This window comes from Chrysochloris asiatica, unplaced genomic scaffold (assembly GCF_000296735.1).
Source record: "Chrysochloris asiatica unplaced genomic scaffold, ChrAsi1.0 scaffold00013, whole genome shotgun sequence".
NCBI classification, from domain to species: domain Eukaryota; kingdom Metazoa; phylum Chordata; class Mammalia; order Afrosoricida; family Chrysochloridae; genus Chrysochloris; species Chrysochloris asiatica.
Window position 1 is genome coordinate 35400639 of NW_006408531.1, and position 13303 is coordinate 35413941.

At 35.8% G+C, this 13303-nt stretch overlaps 1 protein-coding gene across 2 annotated transcripts in view; it reads right to left on the bottom strand.

Moving 5' to 3' along the window:
* HSF2 (heat shock transcription factor 2) overlaps positions 1-13303 on the bottom strand; it is a 45833-nt gene that overhangs the window by 11509 nt on the left and 21021 nt on the right. For both annotated transcript variants that reach the window (XM_006834700.1, XM_006834699.1), the window contains exons 2-9: positions 10595-10703; positions 10327-10454; positions 9334-9458; positions 5870-5945; positions 2540-2601; positions 1364-1451; positions 709-857; positions 50-289 (exon numbers count right to left, since the gene is read on the bottom strand). In XM_006834700.1, coding sequence (XP_006834763.1) covers positions 50-289; positions 709-857; positions 1364-1451; positions 2540-2601; positions 5870-5945; positions 9334-9458; positions 10327-10454; positions 10595-10703 — 977 coding nt within the window. The remainder of the gene's footprint in view (positions 1-49; positions 290-708; positions 858-1363; positions 1452-2539; positions 2602-5869; positions 5946-9333; positions 9459-10326; positions 10455-10594; positions 10704-13303) is intronic.

The window sequence follows — 13303 nt, forward strand, 5'->3', positions numbered from 1 at the left end:
AAAAAAAAAAAAAAAAAACAATTTTTAAAAAGATAAAGTAAGCACTCACTTTCCCAAAAGATTGATGTTATCATTCAAAATGGAATCCATCATGGTAACAGGATCTTCTGTGGTCAGACTGGATGAGCCATTTAGCTGTACAGCACTAGACATGAGTGGGCTGGTGCTATCACTGCCTGAACTTAGGGATTCTCTGGCTGGTTCACTCTGATCTCCACTCTGAATGACAGGGGCAAACTCATCTTCATTGTCATCTTCAACAATGACAATATCAGGATACTGGCTACAACTATTAATGAGTAACATGAGAAAAAAGAACCAATTATATTTTCAAATTTAATAAATTCATTCTATCCACTCACTCTCTAGAAAACTGTCTTCCCAAATCATACATCCCCCTTAGGTAAGCAGCCTGGTCATACATATTCATATTTCACAAGATATAAGAGCACAAGAAAATCAATTAAAGATTTTAAACTCCAGAGTAAAAACTAAGTTAAATTCAGTTTTCATTACTTTTTCTTTGGGAGTATTTATTTGGATGACTAACTTAGCTTAATTATTCAATCTAAATATCCTTATTATGAGCTAGAGATTAGTCTACTATTAAAGAATAAAGCTATTTTGAATTGAGGTTTTTGATAAGAAAAGTATCCTGTATTTTCACACACACACCTCCCCCACCCCCCCTACACATAATCTCCTTACCTAGAGGGGTCAGATATAACATCTTCATTTGTTTCTGGAATAACTGGGATATTTTCTTCATCTGCATTATCATCAGTAACATCATAAATAATTATGTCATCTGAAATTCGCTCTCTTGGTTTTAAACCTTCAGTCCTACTGTGTGGAACCTAAACGATCAGAGAAAAATACATAAAAAAATCGAAATTATATTGACTAGCAAATAATGTAGCATAAAAAATTTAAGTACCTATCATGTATTAAATGTTGGGGATACAGTGGTATATGTCCTTTGCCTTTATATGACAAATGATGTTAAATTTTACCATTTCAGAGAGACAGGAGGTTTATTTGTGCATATGCAACTACTTCTTTTACCTCAAGGTACATTGAAGATTAAATATGTCAGAATGTCTCTATAGAAAGGTTTTCAAATTCTGTGCACCTTTCATACCCAAAGGACAAAATAAAGTTGTTAAAACGTGACCAGAAATTTAAAGCATAGTCAAATGGCCACTGTGCTAACGGGGATCAAAAAACATTACACTTAATAAAGCTGGGGAATAAACACTTAAAATTATTATTCACTGAATTAGTTTATATATGAAATATTATTGTAATGAAGTTTAGTTGTGGGCAATTAACAAAAACAAAATAGAACTTAACAAAATATTACTTTGTGATGGTGATTATCCGCTGGTTCTTTGACTATGTGTTGAAACAGATTCTTCTTTTGGGATCCATTAGTATTTAGAAGTAGAGGCCTGAAAATTAGAAGCATACTGATGCAGTTCAGTGAAGCAAACATACAAGGAGTTTAAACTACTTTTAAAAATTTTACTCACACACACACATAATCATTATAATAATGATTAAGAAATTCCAGTAAAGATATATGAGGAACTGTTTAACAAACCATTCCCTCTAGTTCTACTTCACTGCTGACTAAACCACACAACTATATAAACGATATAGTAAAATAAACAGATAATATTATAGAACTGGAGTCTTGGTGTGGAGCTGTGGGATAAAGAAATGGGCTGTAAGGTCTGTTTGAACCACAAGGTTGGTGGTTCAAACCCACCAGCTACTCCTTAGAAACACTATGCAGGGTTGCTATGAGTTCAAAGTGACTCCAGGACACTTAACAACAACAACAGTAATTACTATTATACGAACTATTTACTGGAAGCAAATGAAGGCAACAAAGCTTTGATCATAATTAATGTATGATAAAATCTTAGTCTTAAAAATATTCTTTTTCTCCTTCCAACTATTACTTTTACTCATTTTTTTTTTTTTATGCTCAAGTGTGACAATTGTATCTACTTATATTTAAAGGTATCACAACCCATGGTTGATACACGGTTTGAAATGACTTTTATAAGTGAACTAAATGTAAGATGTTTTCTCCAACATATGGATATTTTTAAAGAACTTCCTTCATTCAGATCTGCGAACTCCTATGTGGCACTGTAGGATCAGCACTGGATTGCAAATCACAAAGTGGCTGTTGAAACCCACCAGTGGCTCCTCAGAAACCCTATACAGCACTTAATGACAACAGCAACAGTGTGATATTAATATATATATTAATTGCTAATCTGAATTAAAAAATGGATTCTTTATTAATTGTACGTTTAAAGTATCCATTAAGGCTACGCTTATCACTCAAAAATAACAGGAAGGACAGCAACAATACATAACAGCACTCTTGAGATGTTGAGAGCATAACTAAGTAAGTAAGGGCACAACAGGCAAATACTCCACAAATGCAGATCACTCACGGTTTAAACACAAAAATGTCTGGTTATCTATGTATAGGTCAAAATGTATTAGCATAAAGACTTACCTTTTACGTTTTAAGCTCACAAGTTGGTTATTCTGAACCAATGTGACAATAAACTGGACTATCTAAAATGAAAACATAAATAAACATTCTTCCATTTTAGACTTCAAATTTTTTAATTTCAATGACTAAGCCTTCCAATGTCCCAGCTTTAAGAAAGAATAAGTTGTGATAAAGTTGTTGCTACCTGTACAAAGACATAGAAATGCCTGCAAAATCTACCTATTTATCAATTTTCACTTTAGTTATGTGTACTGATAAACAACAAAATTGCCTAGATGGGATGTCAACTTTACTTAAATACTTTCAAGAGTACATTATGATACAAAAGAAAAACACTGGTGTTTAATAGGCAACATTTTTCTTACACCAAGTTATGAAGAATGAAAAAATGATCAACTCAGAAAAGATCACAGTTTTCAAGTAAGAAAAAGTTGACTTGCTGATTCACGAGACATTATTGTTGTAGCACTAAACCTTTGCCAAAGTTTCCTGCTTACATTCAAGAGAAGCTGCCTCAATCTTTAACATCTGATTTAATTTAGAGGAACAACTATTAATTAAACAGATAAAGACATGCAAATAAACCTTCATATTTTATGGTAGTGATTCTTAAGTAAATCCACGAACCAATAGACCTGGCCTAGGAACTTGGAAGACATGAAAATTCTCAGTTCTACTCTAGAACCATTGACGCTGAAATTCTGGGGATTGAATTCTGATGTTTTACCAAGATTTCTGGGTGATGATGTGAGTTAAAATGTGAATAAAATTTCGGGTATGCCCTGAAATTATATTTTTACCTTCCTAAAGATGCTAAAAAGGTAAGCTCAATAGGTATCTATGAAAAGTAGAATGTCACTGAAAGGTTATGAAAACCAGTATGTCACTGAGAGGCTATGAATAAAGGTCAAAGTAATCAGAGGACAAGACTTTTTTGTAAGTTTTCTGAAATGTATTACATGATTAAAATAGGGTACTGATATTTAAAAATACTGTCGAAAGTATTACTAAACTACTCCCAAAAGATTACTAAATATTTTGCTGCCTTACAATCAGTTATCAGATTTCAATGAAGAAAATAATAGATCTTTTAGCTGAAAAAGTCTGACAACAATATTAGAATTTATGGTAGGGAATTTAGGCACTAAATAACTTATTCAAAAGAAAAGTACTGACAATTCATGAAAAGGTAACATTTAAACTTAAAGGTATCTGTGGAAAACTTCAACTATTATTATTTTTTTTTAATTTACAAATAAGTGTTACGGGCAAATACTTAAAAAAAAAATTAGTGGTTAAATTTACAAAGATGAATTAACTGGCTAGATTTTTCCTTAAATTTATTCTTCCTCTCAATCTGTTTGGCACTGTTGCATCATGCTTTGAGAATATTTTCTGAAGTTGAGACATATAATATTTATAACACCTCATTTATATACTGGACAAATCCTATAACAAGTTTCTCATATATGAGTATTTCGGTTGTTATTCCATGGTCAAAGAGTGAATAAATGACAGATTAGGGAACAATTCTAGAAATGGAGTAAAAATTATTAACTGTCATTATATATGTCGTAGTGTCATCATGCATGTCCTAGTGTAAGATAAAACACTGGACTGCCAATGGTAAGTAAGATTGGTGGCTCACACCTACCAGTCACTCCTCAGAAACCCTATACAGTGTCACTATGCATCAAAACTGACTTTACAGCACTTAAGAGCAACAACATGCGTTAGGTAAACTCTTCAATTGCAACAAAAAACATTCAAACTCATATTTTGGCAGAAAACACAATACCTTTCCAGGAGAGTGGTGGTTCCATACAATAAGCATCAAACTGTGAACTACAAGGTCAGTGGTTTGAGTCTACCTTTCTCCATGGGAGAAAGATGAGGCTTTCTGTTCCCACAAGATTTCATGTCTCAGAAACCCTATATAGGGTCACTAAGAGTCAGACAGACTTGAAGATACTTAACAACAATAATGTTAGTTTTCACAGAAAAAAAGAAAGAAACCTCAATAATGTAACGTACCTATACTCTGGTAGCATAGTGGTTATGAATTGGGCTGCGAACCGCAAGGTCAGCAGTTCAAAACTACCAACTGTTGCGCAGGAGAAAGATGAGGCTTTCTGCTCCCATATTTACAGCCTCGGAAACCCTGTACAGGGTCACTATGAGTCGGAACTGACTCCACGGCACATAACCGCCATCACCACCACCTACTTTAGCAACTATCTTTGCTTTAAAAAAAAAATAAAGTCTATAGATTTCCATGTATCACAAGTAAACATTAAATTTTTTTTTTCTGAAAAAGATTAAGTTTTTTTTTAAATGATGAGGAGCACATCTATTATTTAAAAGCAGATATTCTTAACAGAATTGTACATGGATTCACTTATGGAAGCTTTGAAAATGCATGAGCTTAAACACTAAGATTAAACATTAATTAATTAGAAATTAATTCCACCACCTTCCAACCTAAATTTCATTCAGCTCAAAAAACAAAACAACAAAATCAGGTATATTTACTTTGACAATAGGCTGCAACTGCCATTCCTCACTGTTCTAAGCCTTGGTACTAGACCAAAATCCTGTCAGCCAGAACCCTATTTTTAGCTCAAAGATCTTGTAACTTAAAGGCTGGCACTCTTGTACCCCACCTGCCCCCTACCCCCAAAAAACGTGTTGTTTAAACTTAAGAGTCCAGTTTACTCATGGGCAAAAATAACCAAGTTAATTACTCTTATGTTCTATATCTTATTAAACATATGAAAACTTATAGGCAAAGCCTAATCACAAGGACATCAGGAAACAGAAGGATTTCTAATTCTCCCAGTAATTTTCAATTCAGATTCTAAAATGTAGGATTTATTTTATAACACTATATTAATTGCTTTTCTGCAGACTACTAAGAATATACACTGAGATAAATCATTTTTTAAAAATCTGTAAGTTGGTCAGGTGATTTGAAAATACTAATTTATTTTCTAAGACCACAATATATCTTTTATAATAAAAAGTATAGTAGAGCTAGATTCCTGGGAATAAAATATCTCAAAGTTGTTATGTCAGACCAAAGGGCATCTACTAAGCTACTAAGACATTATCTGTATAGAATAGCCATCTTTGATGTGAAATGTTTATTAATGAGGGTATATATAACAATTTCTTGAACTTCAGTTTTACTTCTGTGTATCCAAAAATATAAGAACCTATTAGATCAATCACAGGATAACCAAGAATTTTTCTTGTTTTTGAGTTTCAAGTGGTCTAATTAAACACATACAGTTTATGGCCATGGAGGGGTGGGTGGGGGAGGAAACTTACCTTTCGAATAACTTGTTGCTGTTGTGCATGTTTTGCTCGTAATTCTGACACTTCCTTCCAAAGAGACTCATTCTCACTGTTACCATTTAAAAAACAAAAACACAACAACTCAGAAAACTAGGCCTCAGTATCTGTAGTTAAGAATACCAGACAACTTAACTACACTTATATCTGTATTTGGGAGTCCTAGTGTGATAGGTTAATGCACTGGACTGAAAGATTGGTTTGAACTGCAAGGTCGGTGTGGTTCAAGCTCACTAGGCACCCCTCAGAAACCGTATACAGGGTCCCTATGAGTCAGAACTGACTCGATGGCACTTAATAACAACAAATATGTTTATCTACTATATATTTTTAGGAGACCAGGAATACTTTGATTCAAGTATATGATAATGGCAGATATCTAGACACATTTCAGAATCATCTTTACAAAATGGTAGCATCTGCTATTCATAATTATACATATACAAAGACTTAAAAGGTCATTCCTATATCCATACTACAGCCATTTACTCCGTGGACAATCTTGTTCATTAATTTTTGTTTATAAAACTTAATAAGCTTCCCTTTCAACTGTGGCTACCTAGTGAAGTTAGACCTTGTGACTCACCATAGGAAAGAATTCATCAAGAGAAGCAACACTGACCTAATACTTGTTATGCTCTAGACACTATGCTAAATATTTTTTTGTGTATTACTTAAGTAACATCTGCAAAATCCATCAAGAAAGAATTATCATTTGAATAGGAAAGGATACAGACAGAGGCTCAGAAATAAAGGGTTTTCCCCAAAATCACATAAATAATTTGGTATCAGCTGAAGGCAAACTAAAGTCGGCCTAACATAAAAACTCTCTCTCACAACACACACATATATATATATGTTTCAGTTTTTAAACATGTTTCAGTTTTTAAAAAATATATTTTAAAAATATATTATAAAGAATATAATAAACCAGTTAACTTATATAATAATAGTAACTTTTCATTAATTCACCATTTGTAATTGACACTTCATGCTGAAAGGCAGCAAATACAATTCACATACTAAATGCTTTAATTTTCACTTTCTCCTAAATCTCCAAAACCCATCTCAACAACCCAAACGATTGCAAAGGGTCGGTGGGGTTACATTTGAAAAAAAAAAAAAAAAATTGTAGACTAATCAATTCTGTGTTTCAGAATATACTGCACTCCATTGGGTTTTCTTCCAATGAAAGTGATCTTTGGGAAGTAGATGGCCAAACTTCCATTATTCTAGGGCCTAAGATATAAAGAAAAAAAAAAAAAATTCCTCACCACCGAACCAATAAACAACATTCTTATCAACGGAGAAAAGACTGAAGTTGTCAAGGACTTCATATTTCTTGGATCAACTATCAACACACACGGAAGCAGCAGTCAAGAAATGAAATGATGTATTGCATTAGGCAAATATGCTGCATAAGACCCTTTTAAAGTGTTGAAGAGCAAAGATGTCAGCTTGAGGACTCGGGTGCGCCTGAACCAAGCCATGGTATTTTCAAACACTGCATATACATGCAAAAGCTGGACAATGAATAAGGAAGACCGTAGAAGAATTGATTCTTTAAAGTTACGGTGTTGGAGGAGAAAATTGCAAGTGCCATGAGCTGCCAAAAGAACAAACAGATCTATGTTGGAAGAAGTGCAACCAGACTGCTCCTTGGAGGCCAGGATGGCCAAACTTTGTCTTTCATACTTCGGACATATTTTCAGGATATCATGTTTGGTAAGGTGGAGGGTCAGAGGAAAAGAGGAAGACCTCCACCGAGATGTATTGGCAAAGTGGCAACATCAATGGGCTCAAGCGTGGCACAACTGAGAGGTTGGCCCAGGACCGGGCAATGTTTTGTTCTGTTGTACATAGGGTCGACTATGAGTCAGTACCGACTTGATGGCACCTAACAGGATGTAAAACGCCAACTTTTTAGTTAGTAACCAAATACTTAAAGGTTTGTGCCACTCAGGGACTACTACACTACTAAATTTACACAGAGGTATTGAAAAGGAAACTCTCTTTAATACTTACTGAATAACTGCTATACTTTTACAGACTCATAATTTTAAATATGCAGTCATCTACCTAGTAAAGGTAAGTATAAAAATGGCTATTCTTAAGATTCATAACATGATTTTGAGATCCTTTTCTGTAAGAATTAAATCTGTACTCCAAAGAACTAAGTCAAACAGTACCTCAATCTATACAAGACACAGATAATAAACAGCATTAGTAGCTAAAATTACGTGGAAAATGAAACAATTTAAAACTACCTTATTCACTGCCCAACTCTCACATGCTACTGAAAATACCATGGTTTGGGTAAGGCGCACCTTAGTCCTCAAACTGACGTCTTTGCGCTTGAATAATACCAGTCCATTTCAGCTAATACCTAGGATTATGGAACTTTAGGTTTCCATTTCATTTTTGACATCTTCCAATTTTCATAGATTCGTACTTCATAAAGTCCATGTTCCAACTAGTAATACATGTTTGCAGCTGTTTGTTCTTATTTTGACTTGTGTCTCATCAGCTAATAAAATACTAAAAGCTATACTACATTTATGTCATCATGGTCAACTCTACTTTGAGGCAGCTCTTCAGCCTGAGGAGCTCATCTTTTGGCACTATATCTGACAATATTTTGGTATTATTCATAATGTTTTAATATTCTTGTTCTGTCAGTGTTCCACTTCTATTCATAAGGTTTTCAGTGGCTAAACATTTGGAAGTAATCCTTCTGTCTTCTTAGTCTATCTTAAGTCTGGGTGCTCAGATGAAACCTGTCCACCATGGGTGATCCTGCTGGTCTTTAAAATATTGGCGGCATGGCTTCCAGTATCACAGCAAATGACAAACTGAAAGATGAGTGGTAGGCAGAAGGGTCAGAGAGATGGAAAACACCACCTTCAAAAATGTATAAATCTAGATGGAGGCTATGTCAAGAAATAGCCTCACATCTTGATTTTTGTCTAATAAAAGTTTTTATAATTTTATAGCAATACTTTTCTTTTTTTAACTTACCCTAGTATTCTTTTGACTAATATCATGAAACTATAATACTGAGTATGGCCATAAATCAAAATAAAGGAAATCAATCCTTGCAGAGAAACCACAAATGATCTTGGCTTTTGCAAAGTTCTACTACAATAACAATCAGTCTCTTTCAAGTCAATTCTGATTCATGGAGATCTCCTAAGTGTGTCAGACTAGAATTGTACTTCCTAGGATTACCAGTGGCTCAATTTTAGGAAGTAGATTGCCAGGTCTTTCTTCCGAGGTATATACAGGTGGACTTGAACCTCCAACCTTTCTGTTAGCAGCCAAGTGTTAACTGTTTATACTCCCCATTAATCTAAATACTTAAATTTAAAAAAAGGCAGTTTCCAGCCCCCAACACACATAGCTAAAGTCATTATGTGATTATAGTTGAAATAATATCTTACCTTTTTAATTCAGAAAGCCTGGACTCAATAGTTTCTTGTTTTATTTGAACCTTCTGAGCACTACTCATTATTTTTGTTAGATCTTCCTGACGAATTTTATTTTCTTCTGGTTTTGAAGATGAAACCTTGTCAAAAAGCAAATTTAGAAAATAAAACAAACACCAAGAATCAAGACTATAATCAAAGTATCTCTATTATAAGAAATTTCTGTAGCCTGTTCAGGAACAGAGTTGGTTCTAAAAAGCCCAATATAGGATCCTAGAGAAAAAATAAACTTTATAACTTAGAGGGGGAGGAAGCAAGAAATAATCAAGTCATATATATTTGTGGAAAACAGTATTTTTCCAAGAACTTTTTGAAACTCTCGTTTTTGTATTTATGTCTGTTTGTTTAAAATATTGCGAGTATTTCACGAGCATGAACAATTTACAATTTCTTTTTTCCTTTCTGCCAAACTCCCTATAATTACTCCAAGTCTCTTTATTACCACATTCCATATTTAATTAAATTTATGCAGCAATAGCTGCATGCTATTTCATTTGCTATTCATACCTCCCTTTTACCTCCTCCCCTTTTATGGATTTAGTAAAAAGACATTATTTTAGTATAATACAGCATTCATTCAAGTCTAATACTGAGTGCTTATCATGTGCCAAGAACTTATGATGTGAATTAAATATACATGAATTACAGACTTCATGGGATCTGACATTCTAGCCTGCTGACACACTAGTAGCATGTTATCATAATAAAAGCATTATATGCATTTTATTTTTGGCAACTGTACATCTCTTCCATTTGCTATTTTTGTAATCACAGTACATGTGGGCACATTTGCACATACACATGCATGCACACAAGAACAGTAGTCTAAATCTTCCCAACTAAGAAAACCGATATATTTCAGTACATTCTTATTTCAACAGCTGAACTAAAAGTCTTGGTTAAGTTTAGTATACATACATGGCAATGCCTTCATTCATGTTAACAAACCTTTCTTTTGATATTCTCTAACAAGTCATCCTGGCCTTGTTTAAAGTAAGGATGCTGAAATTCAACAGGACCATCCCTTTCCTGCTTTATAATCCCAGAATCGATATGGACAACTTTACGAAAACCATCTGAAAAAGAATCAAAATTCAAACGGAAATGATTAAACATTAATTATCCGACAGGTAACGTATTTCCTTTATGATCATAAAAGAAAAAAATGATTTCATCAGCGATAGATAGCAGCACTCCAATTGCTGTCCATACTCACACATATTCAACTGCCTCACAAAACTGGCCATGTTATTGTGCTTGAAGTATTTGGGAAGAATTTCTTTTGCAAATCTTTGTTCATCCAAAACCAGAAAACTCTGACCATTCTGAAACAAAAGCAGAAACAATCAATTAGGTAAGGTACTCTGATATGAACTCAAAAACTGTACTGAGCAGTCCGTCCATGATACTGTTAGACCAGGGGTGGGAAACATGACTGACTGTATAAAGCATGCAAAATCATTTGGTCTGGTCCTGCCAAGGCAACAGTGACATTATTGTTGTTAAGCACCGTCGAGTCGATTTCAACCCATAGCAACCCTGTATAGGGTTTCCCAGGAACGGCTGGTGAGCTTGAACCACCGACCTTGCAGTTCAAACGGCTTTGCAGTCTAGCGCATTAACCCCACAGCGCCACACCAGGACTCCAACTGTCACATTAGGGGTGAGTTAATTAAATGTTTGACCAAATATAGCAGGCTAATTTTTAAGTTGTTAATTTCGTATGGCTTGTGAATTATGTTATAAATGTTAGCATAAAAAAGGTTCCATACCCCTGCTTGGTAGCCTAGTGGTTACGAATCGGGCTGCAAACCTCAAGGTCGGCAGTTCGAAACTACCAGCTGTTCCACGGGAGAAGATGAGGCTTTCTGCTCCCGTAAAGATTTGCAACCTCAGAAACCCTGTGCAGGGTCGCTATGAGTCGGAACCGACTTCACGGCACATAACAACAACAACCCCTGCTTTAGACCAATATTCTGTTCCTGTTAATGGCAATGAGAAACAACACTTAACTACAGTTAAGCTTTTTTAGTCAAACTCAAAGGTTTTAGGAGAATTCCCATATGGTTTCTAAAGCTGTAAATCTTTACAGAAGCAGATTGTCATGTCTTTCTCCTGTGTAATGGCTTGTGGTTTTGAACTGCCAACTGCAGTCAGTAGCCAAGCATGTAATCACTGCACCACTAGGTCCAACCAACTTTGCTATATTTTCTTAATCAGCTCTAGAAAACTAAGATTTTTAACCAATACGAACATACATGGATTAACCATAATGTCGGCAGTTGAACTCCACCAGTTGTTCTGTGGGAGCCTTATAGAGGCTGTCTGCTCCTCTAAATATTTACAGTCTGGGAAACCCTAAGGAGTCATTCTACTTTGTCCTATAGAGCATCTCTATGAGTCAGAATCTACTCAATGGCAGTGGGTCTGTGTTTTTTTTTGTTGTTGTTGTTCACATAGGGAAAACTATTTCCCCAGTGAATAGACTTTGACCCTTTGTCAAAGATCAACTGTCCATGGGTTGATGACTTCTGGGTTCTCAATTCTGTTCCACTGGTCTGTGTCATTGTACCAATGCTAGGCTGTTTTGAAGACCCAGGCTATACTCCTCTACTTCTTTACTAACAGAAACAGTTTTATTTATTGTTACAACTACATTGCCCAAACATCCTTGCAAATAAGAACAAACCAGAATAGCTACCTTTTTGTTGATTCTGACTTGTCAGAATAGAACTGTGCTCCATAGGACTTTCAGTGAATATATTTTTGGAAGCAGACTGCCAAGCCTTTCTTCCAAAGTCCCCCTAAGTGGACTTGAAGCTCCAACCTTTTGGCTAGCAGTTGACCTAACCAAACTGTCTGTATCACCCAGGAACACCTCTGTAAATGCCACTGAGTTGATTAGACTCATAATGACCCCTAAAGAACGAAGGAGAACTGCCCCATAGTTTCCAAGGCGGGCTGCTAACCTCAGGGTCAGCAGTTTGAAACTACCAGCTGTTCCGCAGGAGAAAGATGAGGCTTTCTGCTCTTGTAAAGATTTACAGCCTTGAAAACCCTGTGCAGGGTCGCTATGAGTCGGAACCGACTTCACAGCACATAACAACAACAATCTTTCCAGGAGCAGACTACTACATTTTTCTCTTGGGAGCCACTGGTGGGTTCTCACTACTGATCTTCTAGTTAGCAGCTGAGTCACTGCACCACCACCCTCCCCTTTACTCCAACAGTACAAACAGAGGTGGCCAAATACCATGTCTGGTAAATTAGACGCAAACAATGTATTGGGCAGGACTTCCAGAAAATTGCTAAAGGGGATGGGGATGGGAATCAAAGTATCAAATCCCACTCCTATTTCTCTTCTTGGAACTAATAAACAGCTAGAGATCTAGCAACCATTATATGAAGTGGAAGCACTAAATTTGTTTGAACAAGCCAAAAGGCATCTGAGTACCTTCAGATGTGAGAGAATAAGGAGCTCTGGAAGTGTAGTGGTTGCAAGTCGGGTTGCCAATCTCAAGGTCGGCAGTTCGAAACTACCAGCAGTTCCATGGGAGAAAGATGAGGCAGCATTCTGCTCAGGTAAGAAAAAGCCTCGGAAACGCTGTGCAGGATCACTATGAGTCGAAACTGACTCCATGGTACTTAACAACAACAACAACAATCTTAGACTCCTGGGGTGATGCTGTAGGATCAGCACTGGACTGAAAACCACAAGGTAGGCAGTTCAAAATCATCAGCTGCTCTTTGGAAACCCCATACAGGATCACGATGAGTCGGAACCCACTCAGCAGCACTTAACAACAACAACAACAATAATCTTGTGTGTTGTTGTTGTCAGGTGCCATCGAGTCGGAACCGACTCATAGCGACCCCATGCACAGCAGAACGAAACGATGTCCGATCCTGGGCCAACCTCACTACC